The 18833-nt window shown below is 39.8% G+C and overlaps 2 protein-coding genes across 14 annotated transcripts in view; both read right to left on the bottom strand.

Annotated features, from left to right (window-relative positions):
• The window catches only part of LOC139939507 (homeobox protein Mohawk-like), a 236856-nt gene that overhangs the window by 67348 nt on the left and 150675 nt on the right, over positions 1-18833 (bottom strand). The gene's annotated exons all lie outside the window — the stretch shown is intronic.
• Positions 1-18833, bottom strand: part of LOC139939983 (protein phosphatase 1 regulatory subunit 12A-like) — an 83255-nt gene that overhangs the window by 35375 nt on the left and 29047 nt on the right. For 4 of the 13 annotated variants that reach the window (XM_071936160.1, XM_071936161.1, XM_071936164.1 and 1 more), the window contains 9 exons: positions 16246-16342; positions 13577-13657; positions 8653-8850; positions 7848-8048; positions 6952-7064; positions 4777-4965; positions 3015-3105; positions 1516-1611; positions 786-857 (listed from right to left, as the gene is read on the bottom strand). In XM_071936160.1, coding sequence (XP_071792261.1) covers positions 786-857; positions 1516-1611; positions 3015-3105; positions 4777-4965; positions 6952-7064; positions 7848-8048; positions 8653-8850; positions 13577-13657; positions 16246-16342 — 1138 coding nt within the window. Of the gene's footprint in view, positions 1-785; positions 858-1515; positions 1612-3014; positions 3106-4776; positions 4966-6951; positions 7065-7847; positions 8049-8652; positions 8851-13576; positions 13658-15453; positions 15508-16245; positions 16364-18833 lie in introns of all 13 variants that reach the window. The other 9 variants (XM_071936166.1, XM_071936173.1, XM_071936167.1 and 6 more) reach the window with 7 other exon arrangements.

Raw genomic sequence — 18833 nt, 5'->3', positions numbered from 1 at the left:
TTACCCACACCCAAGCCACAAAATGTCTCAACCAAAAAAGCTTGTACAAGATGTTAAATTTGTATCGGGGATAAAGAATATTAATTTGGTTTTTACCCATACACCGATGTGTGTTAGCACTGTATACTCAGTACTTCCCCCGAGTCCAGTGAAAAAACATCACAGGCATATTACTCGGGTGGGATTCGCACCCAAGACCCTTGCAATTCTAGAGCAGTGTCTTACCAACTAGACTACCGAGATTGCCCGGTAGCTAGAGGCCGTTCGAATCCTATGTTTGGCAGCGGGTACCGCAACGATATAATAGATGTTTAAAAAAGCTTGCTTTAACACATTCAGCTTGTCACCTACAACCATGGCTGGAATTACAAGGAGGCAAGGGGCTCTGTTGCCCTGGTCTTGGCCTTTAAGATTTTGCAATGGAAGTGTCCTTTGCAAAACGAAAATGGCCTTGCCCTCTCAAAAATGAAATGCCAGCCCAGCACAACATACTTGTTTAATTTGGTTGAATGTGAGCATCCTGTTGTTTCATAATCGATTTCAAGCAATCAAATTGGTAGCAGAAGAAAATGCTACATGAACAAAAAAGCAGCAAATTTATGTTTTCCTTAGCGAAGAGCATAGCGCACATCGTAGCAAAGCTTTCTAAAGCACAGCAAAGCTTGCATACAACTATGACAAATGAGGGTACAAATGGAGGTGGTACAGGGGAGACTACGAAGGGAGGGGGAGAGGAATGATTGTGAGGGGGAAGGGGAGTAAATGAAGACCCAGGACAAACATACCTCCTCATTCCTAAATGAAACACGTCCCACTCGCCGTAGAGGTCTTGTTGGTTCTTCTTCTTTCTTATTGTCCTACGAAGTCATAAATGTGTGTATCGTAAGGCTTCCCAGCATCAAATACCACCCCAAACTTTTGAAATGTGAATGAATTCTCAATCATTGAATGGTTTGCTCACCCTCCCCCCCCCCAAATGCAGAAAACACCAAGTGTTTTCATGATACACCGATGCATGTACCACATCCCACAGGTTTTCTTTCTTATTGTCCCACAAAGTCATAAACGTGTGTTTCATAAGGCTTCCCAGCATCAAATACAACCCCAACTTTTAAAATGTGGATGAATTCTCAAGCATTGAATGGCCCTCCCCCCCCACCCCCCAAAAAAGAAGAAAATCTGAAAATTTCATATCCCATCAGGAAACAAATGTTTTGACGAGCACACCAATACATGAACCACACCCCATAGAACCAAAACATTCCACATTTCACCAATGATAAAACATGTGCTACAGCACAAGTAACAACATATAATACAAACAATTATTGCAGGTTGTAAAAGCGTTTTTTTTTTCTTTACCATCTTCTAGGCGTGTAAGCGGCTCCCTTTAGGCAAGCGCCCTCATTGACAGCTTTTTAAAAATTTTTAAATCAGCAACCTCCTGGTTAGGCTTCCCCCGCAACATCAGTTACCCTAGCAACCGTAGGAAAAGCTGAAAGATGTCCAGCTTACCTTTTGGAGTTCATTCTTAGTCTCCTTGTCTTCTTTGTCGACCTTCTTTTCCCGGATGGCCGTCTTAGCACCTTCTAAATCTTCTGCCGTCACTCCCTGTCATCCAAAAAAAACCAAACACAAACAACAGAAAGATAGAGATTAAATAATTTAAAAAATAATACTGGGTTATTATAGAGTGATTTATCACTCCGCATATCAAAGTTCTCATTATTTTATCCTGCAAGGTATGCGAAGCGAAGGTACATTTTTTGAAGAATGAGTTCTATTCTTTCATAGTTTTACAAGGTGCCGAGGCGCAATTTGCTGCCAGTCAAACTGCGAACACCGGTTTGCACAGATAAGTGCTCTGGCTTCAGAACTCAAGAAACCCATGGATTTACGTCACATCCAAAGGATGCAGCAATAATGGTTAAGCGTGTAGCTCAAGTCCTGACCGGGACTCGAACCCACACTCTGCTTATCAGATTAAATTGTGCTTCTTCTTCTACCCAAATACAAGGCTTCAACTCCAGGTGCAAGCAGGTGGTTGGAAGGCACTGCTGAGTATACTATCAAAAATCCAAAATACCGCTGCCCGCATTGTGACACCGTCTAGGAAATCCTGTTCTATCACCCCCCATTCTGAAACAACTACACTCGCTCCCTATCTCTCAACGAATCATCTTCAAGCTGATGCTCATTGTCCACAAAGCTCTTAATGGCAAGGCTCCCCACTATATTTCTGAACTTCTTCAAGTTTACACTCCATCAAGAAATCTTCGATCAAGTTCCATGCTTCTCCTCGTTGAACCCAAGTCTCAACACTCATGGGGTGACAGGTTTTTTCTTCAGCTGCGCCACGCATCTGGAACTCTCTACCACTTAATCTTAGATCTTGTCTTTGTACCACAACATTCAAATCTCTCCTCAAAACTTATCTTATGTCACAGGTTTTCAAGAACTTATTTTGTTTGTTTTCTTTGTTTTGTTTGTTTTTGGTTTTTACTGCGCCTTGAACACCCAGCAGGGTGGATACGTGCGCATTACAAGTCTTATTTGTATTATTTTATTTATTTATTATCCCAGATACTTCTGTTTTTAATCTTGCATGCATGATATTCGGTTCTTGAAAAAAAAGCAGGATTATTTTCAGGAATTATCAGGAAACCCCCATGGCTTGTGTACTTTGGACTTTTGTGGCAGGGGCTAGTTTGGAAGGAGAGTTTACCAAAAGTAGTAGGGCTATTGTATCCTCTCATTCCCAAAGTCTTCTCAGATAACGTCACCATCTTATCCATTCATTCCTAGTTTTGCATGATTACACCGTCTTTCCTATTGCCACCTACAAAGGGTCAAGGGTCAATGCTACAAGGGTCATCGGTTCAAGCCCTATGGGGTTCTTGATGGCCCTCCGCTGAATTTTGAATTTTCTTCAATGCCATTGCTTTATGACTTATTGTTTACTTGAGTGGAAATTAATAAACAAACAAGCGATTTGTAACTTTGTTTTAACCTACCTGAGTTGACCTTCTAGATGACCTTTCCCGCTTGGCTCTGGCCCTGCGTTGCGTTTCCGACTCATCATCCTTTGCAGGTGTCATATATGACCTATAATCGTACACAATCAATTAACTCTCGGTTCAAATTGGAACGAAAATGACATCAGTTACGATAACAACTGTTAACGGAATACCCGCTGTTACTCAGGAGGTGTTATTATTATTAATTATCGTAAAAACGTCACGATGGAGGGATGTGGGAAAGATTTTGTGGATGAAACCATTTTTTCCAGAAATCACACCACGCATGATCATGAACCAGTTATAAAGGAAATTAACCACTTCAAAAAATGATATCACATTGGAGACTTGTTAATAATAACTTGTTCAAAAATTCATTTCAAGAGACAAAAAAAGGGAAACGTCAACAAGTTTGTTAAATTTGGTTTAGAATGGTGAAAGGGTTTTGCACACAGAAAGGAAATATCAGTCAGTTTGTTGGTCACGATTTGGTAAGGATCAGTTTAGATATTAAATTTATTACTTTATAACTTTTGTCATTGATATTTGTTTGATCATAGTCAAGGACACTGCTGGTTACTTTTGTGTGATGACTATTTTGGAAAACTAATTCTCCAAAAGAGCCTCTCTGATAAATTGTACTTAATTTTTGTTAACCCATGCTTCATTTATTTTGCAGTTCGGGGATAAACAAACTGAAAAAAATTGCACAACTCCCAGCACAAAAATCTAAATCGTGAATTTTTTCATGGAATGAATTTGAGACAAGCCAGTGCATCCCTGACAACTTAAGTCAAGTGTAACCAGGCTTCTGAACAAACTTTGTGCGGTCAATATCTTTCCTTTGGTGATGTTAAAAACCAAACAATTGGATAATTAAACAAGTATTTAGAATAGATGCAGATAAGGAGTGGAAGTGACGTGACAAATTCCAAAAATAAGGAAACACATTTAAAGAAGCAAGCACAGAAACACAGAGTGATTGACCTACAAATCTGCATATGCACAGAGAGGACCCGGCCCTTAAAAAGAGATCAAATTTTGAGAACTGCCGGGCTTGTAGCCCAAAAATTGTTTCACCATTCCACAATCCGCTCATTATATTTCCTGCCTATCTCTTGAAAAAAAAAAAATTCTGCACTTATCTTTTTTTCTTTTCTCAATTAGAAATGCTGTTTCGGGCCTGATACTTTACGGAAGCAATTGCCTTCATTGCCTTGGTGCCCTTCAAATGGTCCAGTAGAAATTTACAATTTCCTCCTTTTTACCAAGGAGAAAATGCCTTGGTGCCCTTGCCTTTTCAAAAACGAAGCATACATGCCTGGATGCTTTCAACTTTGCAAATTCAGGTCGGAACAGTCGAAGAGATATATACATTCAGGTCTTGAGCTTTGCTCTTGAAGGAGCACAGCAATTTTCCTCTATAAGGGCACCACAACCACTGCTGTTGGTGCTGTGGGTTATTTCAAGGCCTGTACATGTCAAGTTATGATGGACAGGGGGAAGGAAACTTGACAGTTACAAGGTACTGTACGATAAACAGACAGCTAGATAATGAGATAAACAAACAGATGTGTTGATAGTCTTAGTGAGATAAAGAGTAAGAAAGAGAGACATTGTAAGAGGAAGAGAGATAGGTTGAGAAAAAGTGCGATGGATTTAATTTAAATTATTATTTTGTTTTTGAAAGAGGAGAGCAGTAGCTTCTTTGAAGCTTACGCCCTGGTTCGCCCGCCCTCTCGCCCCACCCACGGATTACCTTCTCCCGGTGGTGGTAGTGGGCACGGTCGTTGTTGCCGTGGTTACCGGAGGGGTGGTGGAGGTCGTTATGGTGGCCGTAATGGTCGTGTTGCGATCGGCGTCTCTGCCTTTGTCCTGATCGGTTGTTACATCGGCAATGATGCGGCGCCTCGTGAACGACCCACCTCGCGAGGAAAGTCCAGCCTCCCTGCGAGGGGTGTTAAAATGAGTGAGGAAGGGGGTAGGGGAGGGGACAAAAATGGAGGGAAGGGATGGGGGTAACACACAGAGATAAACACTTGGTATTGTGTGACCCACCATTACCCAAGACACTTTGGTACACTCTTGATAACGAAACTGCCAAGTCAAGTCAGAGTTTGAAAAAAAGCGCAAGCTCTGAATCACCAGCAGAACCTCATCCTACAGGAACAGTCATCAGCATTCACCAACCAAAACATTTTACCTCAATTTGTTCTTAAACTTTGGTAAGAAAGTAAACATGTACCAAAGCTTACAGTGTCTTGGCTAACAGTAGGTCATGGCAGAAGTCACATGCAAAACTTTTAATTCACAGTTTTGGGGGAGCAATGGGGGGAGGGGCATGCACTTAAAAGAGGTGTTGGAAGCAAGTTTAATAATGTGGGATCAGAAGTCAGAGAAACAAAATCATGCATTTGTCAACGGGGATAAGAAGCGACAATAACGCTTATCCTTGGAGAGTATCAAGGATTCTGGATTAATGACCGGCTGAAGTGTTTACATTGAAACTGCTCTTTGCAAATGTTTACACACAATAAGAATTGCTATTTTTCAAAACAAAGAAAATATTGATTGCGTGTTTTCTGTTCTTTTACCATTCTTCTTTCATGTTCTCAATTTGCTTTTCATACATAAACTCAAAAAATCTCAATGTTAGCAGTACAAACATCTCAAAAGGTAAGGGCCCAATTTAATAGACCTTTATCACGCTGTCACCATCTTGGTCATGTTCCCTGTTTCCAATAACAGAAATGAATGCCAACATTCATTGCGCATGGCACCAGACTATTATTTCGTCCAGCCTCAGTTTGGTACAACGAGTTGGAATGGAGTAAAATCAAGATGGCCAAACCGTGATAAAGGTCTATAGAGCTGTTTAAGCACAAAAAGGAGCTGAGCACAACAATATTATGCTTACCAGAACAGGGTTACCAGCCAAACAACCATGTCACACATACAATTTGTGACTGGTATCCTGCTCATTTTTGCTAAGCAGAAAATTGTTAGGCAAGCAGCTCTATGAAATTGAGGCCCAGGTCTCTAGGACACTTTTCAAAAAATGTTTCCTTCAGGTCATGATCCAGCTCGGAACGAAAGCGTTTTTGTCCCTTTTCATAAAAGATTAGCAGAACAAACTACAAGAAAACTACAAAACAGATCGACAATAAATTCATCATGATGAAGATCAGAGAAAAATATTACAAGAGAGGTGGGTATTAAAGTCACCTGCATAATTCTGTTGAATACATTATTAGCCTTAGAAAAATATTGTGGCCAAAATTTGTACAGCCATTTTTATATGTTTATATTTTTTAGTAAAGAAAAATTCTTGTGACCAAGTCAAATTTCAGCCAATCCAATTTTAAAAGATTTTCTGAACAGACATCGCACATGCCCACTTTTGCATCCCTTGGGAGACTTTGATTCTTCTGTCCTTTGTCCCTGTACTTTACATTATCCTTTAGACTTTGTACACACAATTATTTGTGGGACATCCCTCTCTTTAGAACTCCACTGTGGAGACTTTTCGTTTGAATTTATCTTCGGTTTCTTAGGTAGCAAATTTTGGGGATCACTGTGCGTAGCAAAAACTGACTACAAGCCAAAATGTCGCTTGTGACTGGTAACTTGTCAAATTTACCTTCACAAACAAAAATGCTTCAGCAGTACATTCCGCTCTTTTCACAAAATGTGTAGCCAATAGAAATAGCCAAAAAACACCACCTGATATTCACAGGGCCAATCAGCAACGAGTGCGTCAGGCCTGGAATTTTTATCTTTGAAAGGGCAAGGCCATTTTCATTTTGCAAATTGTAAAATCTTAGTCAATGGAATTTTTTTTGTAGGGGCACCAAGGCCAAGACCAGGGGCAACAGAGGCAATGGCCGCCGTGGCCTGTGTGTAATTCTAGGCCCGGTGCGTGATGTAAACTTACCTGCCGGTTTTATCCTCTGGTTTTGGTTCCGGTGTCTTAGCCGTCACTCTGGAGTCCACCGTTCTTCCTTCCGTTAGCCGCCCTAGCCGGTCCTGCCGTTCGCTAGCTGATTGCTGTATGGAAAATGTACGAGTAGTCACTTGATGAATTTGGGCCAAAATACTTCTTAGTAATACATTGATATTCTACAGGTCTAAGGCTTGCAGAGAATGCATAGTAAAATTGATAAGTCAACAACGTTCACAGGTATACACATCATAGAACATGTATTAATTTTGGTTTTAACCCGTACACCGATGTGTTAGCACTGATACTCAGTAATTTCCCCCGAGTCCTGTGAAAACATATCACAGGCATGTTACTCGGGTGGGATTCGGGTGGGATTCGAACCCACGACCCTTGCAATTCTAGAGTAGTGTCTTACCAACAGGACTACCGAGGTTGCCCGGTAGCTAGAGGCAGTACGAATTCTATGTTTTTGGCAGCAGGTACCGCAGCAGTACAGTACATGTAGCTGAAAAACCCATGCTGCCAGTTCCCACATTGTATCACTAATTTCAGTATTGCCAAACAAACAAAAAGCTCAACAAAATAAGGTTACGCTCCCAAATACCATTTCACATGTACCAATCGGTGACTAGTATCCTGCTCATAATTTCTGCTTACTAAGCAGCTCTTTAAGATTGGACCAGGCCCTAATTGTACAGAGCAGCTTAAGCACACAAAGCAGCTAAGCAGAACAAACATCTGCTTACCAGAAAAAAAGGTTACCAGCTAAAATACCATTTCATATAAACAATCTGTGACTGGTTCCCTGCTCATTTTTGCTAAGCAGAAAATTGCTAGTGCTGGCGCAGCTCTATGGAACTAGGCCCAGCTGTTGGATGAGGAATTACCTTGGCTCGCTCTTCGGTTGTTGTCAGTTTGGGACTGGACGCAGACCTTGGTATTTTCTCAGGCTCCTTCTCTGGTTTGAGTTTGGCTTCTGGGACTGTGCTGGCACTGCCAGACTTGCGTAGACCCTGTCGCCATGCTGGGGTGTCTTCTTTGGAGTCTTGCCTCTGGGGCTGGAGGGGCTTCGGAGAAAAACTGGGAACCTATGGCACCAGAGAAGCAGAGTGTGGTTAATGAATAGCATCCTGGTTTTCCAAGTTGTTGAATTCAAACTGGATCTCTGGCCTATAGACCGTGCAAGTCTTGCGTGTATTCAAACATTGGGACCTGTCAAAGTGCCTGAGTTTGTTTGCTTCACAACATGTGAAAGCAATGTCTGTGGGTCAAAAGTGGTTCCAAAAATGTTTGAATATGCGCGGGACTTGCATGGTCTATTTTTAAAAAAAAAAATCTCTCAAAAGGGATTCGCATGATAGAAACCCAAACAAGTTTGGAAAATAACCGTGAAAAACCTGTAATAAATGACTATTGTTTGAAGTAAGTTTTGGAAATTTGAATGGTGAAAGTATATCTGAGAAAGGTTTGCGGCAACACCCTGTGAGCATCTCTTTTGAATAGTGTTGGTTCTAAAAAGAACCGGTGGTTAACGACTAAACTTTCAGAGCCTTTTTAGAACAAACACAACTCAAAAGAGATTTTCACATGGCTTTACCGCAAACTTCTTTTCGTGATTTTTATTTTGTATGTACATGCTAAGCAGGCGCTAAAGTTACAAGGTAGGACCTGCTGAAGAAGCTTCAGACCTACCTCTTTCTTTGATGGTGTAGATGGAGTGACAGGCTGTTGGGGTAGGTTCATGGATCTATTAGCTTGCCTGGTGTTAACCTCAGCTGGCTTGTTATGGTTCATGTTGCCGCGGTTCTTGGTTGGCCGGTTCTTGCTGTCATCCTCGGAACTCTCGCTGTCACTCTCGCTCGAGCTGGACGACTGCATCGTCTTCTTTTCCTGTTGCCGAGGGAGGGATGAGGAGACGGGGATAGAAGATGGAGTGAAGAAAGAGGATGAAGTATTAGTGTGAGAAAGGAATCACTTGACGAGGGGGAAGCCATCATTTCAATGAGCTGCTTAAAGTTACTTAAATAAAATTGTAAAATATATGCAGAGAAAATGCCCGCTTTCATCCTGACCATTTTTAGGCTATGGTTACTAAATATACTGGCATTGAGCAAGTTCGGATGAGTGACTAGACTTGACCAGAAACTGTGACCTAGCTCTCAAATTCTATATAGTCAATCTCCCTGTGCTCTATGGTTTCTGGTTAGTCTAGTCGGTCTTTTCAAGTCTGGTCACCATCCAAACTTGCTTATAGCCGTATGCTTTCTAGCAACTGGCTTCAGCCGTATGCTCTCTAGCCACAGCCATTTGAAAAGCCATATCCGACATTGCCGCAGCGTTTTCTGTCAGTTGTCAGGTGTTAGCTGGTTACCAAGGAAATTTGCTTTGCAGGTTTTATCGCAGCTCATGAAAATGGGTACCGGTGCAGACTTGCCTTTAAACCAACATGTGCAACAGTGGGTTTATTGCATGCAGGTCAGGTACCAGACTACATTATAACTTTGGGGTTTGAATACAGAAGCTAAGTGATGGGGTACCAACAGATTTTACTGGGGATATTGTTGGTTCGCTGGACAGGGTTCTTTACTTTCATGCTTCGTTGGGCGGGTCTAGTACAACACTGATACAAAGGACTCCAAGTGGGCGAGACAATTTCTCTACCCAATGTTAATTAATCTTCACCTATCTTTGGATTACATTTTCTCTGCCTATCAACACCAAATTCCCAATAATCGTATTAGTGCACAAAACTGTCTGAAATTGTCCTTGGTACCAGCAGGTTTCTGTCGAGTTCTCTTAACTGGTACCATACTTACTTACTTAATTGCTTAGCAGTTTTAATTTTTTTTAACAAAACACTATTCCCATATCTAAGCAGCTCTACCCACTGATCTTCATAGTTGTGTTGTACCGTTTTAGGGAACAATCAAATTTACTATAAAGAATACGGTAGCACCTAATGAAAGATCTATAGACCCTTTGCACAACGTGGAACGCACCTCCTAAAGCAACTTTCCGTTCGCCATGACAGGGGCCAAAGTAACACTTGTGGGGGTGCTACACACACGTATTTTGCATGACTGTGTAAACAACGAGTGACCTTTGGTGAAACTTTCTGATCAATTGGAGGCGCTCGTCATAGGTGCATCGTCATAAGTGTCATATGTGAAAACTTGTTCAGAAAAGTGCAGTGCTGTGGTATTTTCAAAAGCATCATGTTGAGAATGTTTACAATCATAATTGACGCCCAAAACATCATTTGCATATAGCGTAAGACATCTGGTGGTTTGACAACAACTTCATTTGCATAATTTAAACAGTTAGAGCAATTTAAAATGCGACATTTATGATATTGAAATTGACTGAAAATTGACAGCAGGGAAAGTTGTGTAAAAGGCCGGAAAAATATTGTAATCGTCTTTACACTATCCACCCCAACTGATTAGAAATATTGCTGGTTGCTTCATTTTCGAGTACCTCACCATGTTGAAAGCCAAACTAGCCATGTTTTACAATGAGACAAGGACTTGAAACTTACAAAATCTAAAAGTATTTGGGTTTATGATTCCCACAAACCAAAGATGGGATTAGTTTTTCAATTATCGACCTCAACATTTCGTTATAATAAAACAAAAAACCTTATTTAGTTTTGGCCTCCTTTGAAATGACTGCAAAAATCCTGCCCCTTGTCAAATATCATTAAAGAACCCCACCCCTTTAACATACCATCATTGTCACATCTGTTGATCTAAAAACTTGCATATTTGAATTAACTTGCACAAACCGTTATTTGACAAAAACATACAATGCGCCACACATAGAAACAAAGCAGGAGAACGCTGAGCTACGTATCTTGTGCGAATAGCGTAACAATGTCCTAGGGCTTTTCCAAACCTCAGAAAAAAACATACAAAATATTCGCTGTTCCCAAATTGATGTTGGAGCCCAAGCCAGAGCCCACTCTGAGGTTTGGAAAATGCCCCAGATTAATTTGGATGCGCATTTTTGGGCTACCTTATTATGGGTCGATTGACGAGACATTTGCATTACTATCAAATCAACCGACCAATGAGGATGCATATAGTATGCAGGTAAGGTCTTTTGATCATTCCACAAAAGTCCTATTCCACAAAGGTTCACCATCAAGCTATACAAGAGTTGCCAACTTTTGTAATCAGGGAGATTTTGTACAACAATACGAGGGACAAGTTTCCAGGGAAAATTTTCAATTTCATTCATCAGAACAAGGACAGCTTTTTTATTCAGGGACATTTCTGCGGAATCAGGGAAGGTTGGCAGCTCTTGGTTATGGGGGCACTCAGCGATCTCCTGGGTATGGTTCTACACGGCCTAGCAACCTCCACCATACTGTACAATAAGCCACTTGCGCTTATGTATTTTCAGCGTCTGTCCTCACAAGATTCTTTTTTTGTTTTGAGCTGATTCTTTATGCTTCACACATGATTCATGAATGAAAATTTTGTACAAGAAGATGAATTTTGAGGGAATGCAGTATCACACATGTGCATGTAAAATGGAAATACTTAAAAAGTTAAATGGTCCTACAATGGTTCGATCGAATGTCAAAACTCCTCTTCCCAAGGTCAGAACTTTGATCACCGTTTATACCCAACCTCGCTTTTCCATATGTTTTTGTTATTACATTCATGCGCTTATATAGAAACTATTGGTCAGAAAACTCTGCAGAGTGTGCAATTTGCATGTTTCATGAAAACAGTCTATTGCATTTCAAAATGGCCGCATACAACCATGGGTATCATAGACTGTTTGTGTTCTGGTGTATTTTCAGAAGCAAAAGCACATACATATTGCTCTTTATAATTAGTATTTTGGTAAACATGCAATGACAGGCTGCCAGGAAAGCAGCTTTGCAATAGATTCTGCTGACTGGAATTGGTTCTGTGTTTCCCAAGTTCGAGTGAAATGTCTCTACATTACGGCTTGGAAAGGGAAGAATAGGTGTTGCAGAGAATATTGACCTATCAAAGTGGGACTTAGACTGCACCTGGTAAATATCTTCATCTAAGCCTAAGACTTGAAGTCTGAACAGGCAATCAACTAAAAACATCCAAACAGTGATTTTACAAACATTCGTGTGGGTGTGTGTCTAGAGGAAGGGGAACTGTGCTCAACATCATCAAGCTGTTAAGCACACAAAAATGCTTAGCTCAGAAAAATACCGCTTAGCAGAAATAGGTTACCAGCCTGTTAATTTTTACTGACAAATTCGCTTAGCACTATCTGCTCAGTATCACTGACTGCTAAGTAGACAGTAGCGCTTACACAAATTTATCTGCTAAGCAAAAATATTTGCAGGAGACTAGCCAGAGACAATACACAATACATGCGTTTTGGCTGGTAACATGTTTAATGCTTAGTGTTTTTCATGCTTAGCAGTCTTGTGTGCTTAGTGGCTCCACTGAAAAAGCTCATCTGCAACAGTGACGATAATAGTATCATAGAAGTGTGCACATCATCAACACCAAACAGCTACATGTACTTTACAATACATGTATGCCTACCTACAAAGTCAATATACTGTTTTTACCAAACTATAGAATTCACGCATTGCAATACTTTGCCACTGTGTTTAATTTTGCCTTTCATTGATTGGATTTTAAAACCACATCCGCAGGTATGAACAGCTCAGGTGGGATTGGAACCTACTGTTTCTTAATGAATTTATACTGCACATAAAAACATCTACTTTTTATGTTTTCGTTCTACTTTTTGAGCTACCAATATTGACAAGTCTTGAGAAATAAACTAAAGTGAAAAATAAAAAGCCCCTAAAACCTCTAGACTATATTTGATGTTTGCTTGTGATGCTTATGAGAATGCAACTCTACATGAACGATTGATTGGACTCGGTGAAATTGCTGATGTACATGTCCCTAATGCAAGTCATTGCTAAAACATACCCCTTTAAAATGATACAACATTTTTATGCTTTTCTGACTGATGCTTCATGATTTTTTGGAATTTTTGTTAAACAATGGCACGAGCAAGCTTCTCAATGAATCGTACCTTAGTTTGTCTGCCCCCCCCCCTCCAGATTTTTTCATCTATGGTTTTACGTACATGTAGTCCTTAACTAAATCTTTTTAATAACAGTGCCATTTCAAACAGTGGAATTCAGGAATGTGGAATATGTGCATCGAGTGCAAAAGTTGAAATCTGAAAAAAATGATCAAACTCAAGAACTTGCAGCCAATGTAATGAAACGTTCACAGGTCATTTTCTTCATCGACACATGTTGATATTCTTTTGGATTAATCACTGAACGATATCTTAAGGACAGTGCAAGAAGGTAAACAACTGGACTGTAATTATTCCACCCCCCCCCCTACAAAAACACATTAAGAATGCGAAACCAATGACTTGCTCAGCAAACTATCGCAACATGAGTTCATCTCTATGATTACTACATGATACTGACTCATGATATTTGGAAAGGCTTGAGAAAACAAAAACGCTAACTCTTACTTAATCACACACAAAGTTAAATTCCAGACACCAAGTTTTGCTTCTTCTTTTTTTTTGCTTGCACACGCAGCCCCTGAAAGCTTCAGCTTGAGCTGAGATCTCTACCTACCGAGGAGGTTCCCTGAAAGTCAGGGAATATAGGCCGCTGAGCGACCCATGGGGTTATCTTCCGCTTGGCAATGCCTGCTTGCTGTAAATAGCAATCAATTATAATGGACAAACAAAAAAACAAGTTTTTAAAAAGTGAAAAAAACAAACTTCACCTTTATCGTCGAGGAAACTGAACGACTTTAACAGTCGTAACATTTACCTGGTTCGAGGTTAACATGTTTTCTTGTAATTCCGTTTTAATTATATTGCGTCTTCTCTTCGATTTGAACTTTGGGACAGGAATTTGAACGAGGGATGCGGAAATGATGAATACATCAAAGGGAACTGAAGAGTTCAGGGATGGTTTGATAGACCAAGCAAGCAGCTGGACCTCTATCATTCAATCGCCATCATGGCCCTTTTCCTTATAGTCAATGCTCATCTCAGAGTGACTAGGGGTACGTTTTGGCGGTCATACCGAATAGATGGATTGCACATAGCGACATCAACCGCCATATTTGATGATAATCAATGGAAAAGTGCGTAAGCACTGCGCACAACTCTCAGCCAATGATAGCCTTTCACGCCTGCACTTTTCATCAAAGATTCTGGTCAATGAAGTCATGTGCAATCCATCTATAACTGTGTCGGTTGAATTGGCCGTCGGTTTATCAATGGCCGATGTCCAAAAAAGTTATTGGTTACGACCCCCGAAACCCACTCCAGAATAAGGCTGGCAGGACAAAATTTAGTCTGGGCCTCTTTTTTGTTGGTAGTAAAACAGTGAGCTTGACAAAGACAGACTGCAATATATGATAGAGGTCTGGAGCAAGGATTAAGAATGCAATCAACAGAGGGCGCTTTCCAGAGAAGAAAGATGGAAGCTTCTTGTATTTGGTCTTGATAACATTAAAAGGCAATCAAGTAGATATAATGCAAGTGAGTGGTTAACCATTATTTGAACGCAAGGAAATGTAACTGTAAGGTCACCCCTCCCCCCCAATATTTAACTAAATTTACTAAACAAACAAAAAAATCATTCACAATAAAAGATAACAATTCTTTGTTTACAACACAAAAAGTATGTGTAACTGGTCCACACTGTGCATATTAAATTAAAGAAAACAAAAAAGTGTTCAAAATTAGAATGGCTTGCATTAAAAGCTTGTCCATACTTGATGTCAAATGGTAGCGTCAAATATTTTAATTGCTCGATGAAAATAATAATAATAATAAATAAATTTTCTTTACCACTAACAACGAGTATGAACAAGCCTTTGGCCAAAAACCTTCATTGGATTTTTAACGCTAGAATACAATCTACCAAACAAAAAATGTACATGAAACAACCCTCAAAAACCACAAAAAAGGTCATCTTTGGAAATGAATTTTCTTTAAACAAAGCCAATTACTGAGGTGTTTATAGGAAATTCGTTTACAAAGTTGATAATTTACCAGCCTGATGAACTTTTTTTCATGATATTCTTCAAAATGATACCATCAAAAACAAAAATACTTTGGATAGAACAACCTCCCCCCTCCCCCCAACAAAAAAGAAAGAAAGAAGAAAATGTCAAAGATCACCACCAGGCAGGTATAGTTAGGGGATATTCAGGAATAGAAATAAAGGTAAGCTCTTTGTTTCAAGTGGAAAGGATGCTTTCTTGCGAAGCAACTTCAAAGCCACTCTGTTTTGTTGTATTTACTTTTCTTTTTAAAGCAAAGTTTTAGTGCCCATTTTTATTGACCCAAAGTGTGCATTAACAAACATAATGTACTATCCAAGAACACACAGAAAGACACTCAGTTCTAAATATTACAATACATCTGAAAAATAAAGGGAAACAGTGCGTGATGTGACCAACTTGGAAATATATTTTTAAAAACGAAACCTACCGATGGTCCCCGATTTGGACCAGAAGGGGTCTTCTGTTTGCTTACACCCGCAGACTGTAAGAGGTTAGTCAAGTCAAAAGAGGTTTCAAGTCAAAAGAGGTTAAGGTGGAGGGAAGTTGGGGGAAGGGAGCGAGGAGATGAGAGAAGAAAACAGATCCATCAAACGAAACGAAAACCACTTGAGGCGGTGGATTAATGGGGGAAAATGGGTATGGTGGTGGTGTCAGGAGGAGTAGAGGCGGGGGGGGGGGGGGGGGGGGGGTCATGGGTTGGAGCTTAGAAATGCAGATCAGTGAGACTGCTTTGGGGTGAGATATGTATCGAGGGGAAATTTAGGGTTCTCCTCAGAAGTCACCCATTTTCAGCCCCAACCACTACATTGTGAGATTGAATTTTCCAAATATTTTTAGGGGATTAAAAACACATGCAACATTACCCGAATGCAAAACTATCTCAACTTGCTTCGACATACATTATTGGTTGGTTGCAATGAGGTTTTAATTCTCCCATGTGAAGACGTCTTACAAGGGATGTTGAAGGACAAGGCCAGATATGTTTGCCTCAATGATGTGTGGAAAGAGTTTCATTGATGAAAAGGGGGTGGGAGGTACTGGAAGAGGGTTTGGTTTTTAAGAAGGATGAGGTTATAAAGGAGGACAGAAGGGAGATGACACCTCAAAGGAACAGGATTGACTCATAATAATTAAACAAAATTAAAAAATTCAAAATCTTCTTTAAAAAGAAATTATAATCACACAAGGAAAATCCCTTCCTCCTACTCTTTCTTCTTACCTTGTCCTTTTCACTCTCCTTGCCGTGGATCTTGAGTTCCAGCTCCCTCCTCTCCTTGCACATGTCTTGGTGGAGCAGCATGTTGCGATCAGGAACACTAATGCGTGTAACGGAAGACCTGCCAGTCAGCGCCAAAAGGGGGGAGATACAGGGGTACGTGGGACAGGTTCGGGGGACAGATAACGCAAGATACGGGACGCACACACAAGAAAAAGATGGAGTTGGGGGAATAAAAGAAGCAAAAAACATTTATGCAAAAAAGAGCCAGAAAGGTCAGCCATGTGTCCATCTCCCTTTGTGTTTTTTCACCTTTTCTTTTTAATTCTAAAACTCTCCGTTTGGTTGTGAAGTAATCTCATGCTTTTGTTTGGTCAGTTCATTACATGCGGGGTTTTTTTTCTCGTTTTTTTTTTCTATCTCATCCGCACAACATGGAAGATTTCTTTATGTCAAGTTTCAGTTCATTATTGCATTCAATGTGTTAATATCTATTTAATGAAGTGACGGTATTAATAAACTAAAGCATGGGATGGGGAGTGTTCTTTGCAAAACAAATTGAGTGTAAGTTTGAAATATTTCCATTTTGTAACTGTTATGTAACTTTTCTTTTGTACCTTACGCAAACAACTTCTTATGTTACAAAAAACAGTTTGTTTATCCCTCATTATTTCTACACTGTCATCAACATTTGAAATCGATTGGAAACATTTTCTGTCTTGTTCATGAAAACCTTACCAAGTAAACATATTCCTTACGAAAGTAATGTGTCGCAAAATAATATTAAAAGAATTCACACACAACTGAAATGTTTTTTTTTTTTTTCAGACAAGTTTCAATCAAAAGAAAAAAGTAGTACTCAAAGTATAGTCTTAAATGCAGGAGAGAGAAAAAAAACTTGAGGAAATAGATTAGGTGATGAATGGAACAGAACTGATTTGCCATGCAAAGGATGTTCAATATGGATTAGTCTGTCATGAGGAAGGTTAATCTGAAACCGTAATGTGAACTTTCCGCAAATTGAATCTTGCCAGATGAGTAGCCAGAAACACAGCAGAGGAAAATCTCTAACCCTTCGCAAAATAAATAAACTAAAAAAAAAAATCAAATCAACAACCAGCAACGTATCTTGGGGACTGAAAGCATGTTTTTAATTATCTGACTGTTTAATTAGAAGAAGAAAAAAATACTTAAAGAATTCTCCATGTTGTGAAGGTATTGGAGAGCAAAGATTTCAGAGGATATCCTTGAAATTAGAAGAGAAAATCCAAGAACAATTTTGGGGTGTTTTTTTTTCTTAAAAGGAATTGTTTCATTCAGGGTGTTGTGCATACCCAGTTACTTATTGGTGTACCCAGTTACTTATTGGTGTAAGTTATCATGGCTAACCCAAGTGGCTAAGCGTGTGGTGAGCATTTGCAAAACTATGGTTTCTAACATTTTGAGTGGTCTCTAATAACAAAAATTAAAAATAATGAGCCATGAAAAAAAAGCAGCCTGATGAACTTGAATACATCAGGTGGGGGAAGAAAAAACAAAGTAAAAAAAAAATGCTTGCAAAAACTTAATGCATGTTTGACACGGGGCTCTATTTGCGAGTTTCGACTCAAAAAGATTTGTGCTGCTCTACGATTGGTGGTTAATGGAGTAACTACATGTACATGACATTCAATTAAGCTGATCCCCAGCTACAGGTTAATGTACAGTACATGTCGTTTTGATTCGTTGCATGGGTTCTATTGCTAAGAAGGTGGCATGTTCATTCAATGCAAAACTACAAGCAGAAAGAATGCACAAGGATTTCTCACCAAAGAAGGGAGAAAGAGGAAGAGCGTCTTGACAAAGTGTGTTGAGACAATGAGGGCAGTGTATATTGTCGGGACAGACATACGTCGACATTCCGTTTTTGGGGTATATATGATCAAACACCATTGATATTAAAGGCAGTGGACACTATTGGTAATTGCTCAAAATAATTATTAGCATAAAAAATGACTTTTGGTAACAAGCAATGGAGAGCTGTTGATAGTATAAAACATTAAAAAAACGGCTTCCACTGAAGCAACGTAGTTTTCGAGAAAGAAGTAATTTTCCAGAAACTTGATTTTGAGACCCCATACATCTTGAGGTCTCGAAATCACGCATCTGAAAGGGTGTTTCTTCTTTTATTATTATCTTGAAACTTTGACAACCAATTGAGCTCAAATTTTGACAGGTTCGTTATTTTATGCATATGTTGAGAAACACCAAGTGAGAAGACTGGTCTTTGACAATTACCAATAGTGTCCAGTGTCTTTAAACAGTAACGACCAATCAAATGGCCATCTGATTCCCTCCTCTAACACAATGGTACTATTCAATTTTACCTCATGGTCATTCCCTCATACAAAAAAACACAAGCAGACAGGAGTATAGGGTCGGCCTAAACAAGCCTGTATGCTTCATTTTTGAAAGGGCGATGGCACCATGGCATTTTCTTGTTGAGGAAATTGTAAAATTGTACTTCAGCATTTCAAGGGCACCAATGCAAGTATCAGGCCTGGGCCTACATTGCAGTGTTTCTTACCACCCCAGTAGAAGCAGAGACCATG

This window comes from Asterias amurensis, chromosome 7, assembly GCF_032118995.1.
Source record: "Asterias amurensis chromosome 7, ASM3211899v1".
Taxonomy (NCBI): domain Eukaryota; kingdom Metazoa; phylum Echinodermata; class Asteroidea; order Forcipulatida; family Asteriidae; genus Asterias; species Asterias amurensis.
This window is presented reverse-complemented; position numbering and strand designations above follow the sequence as displayed.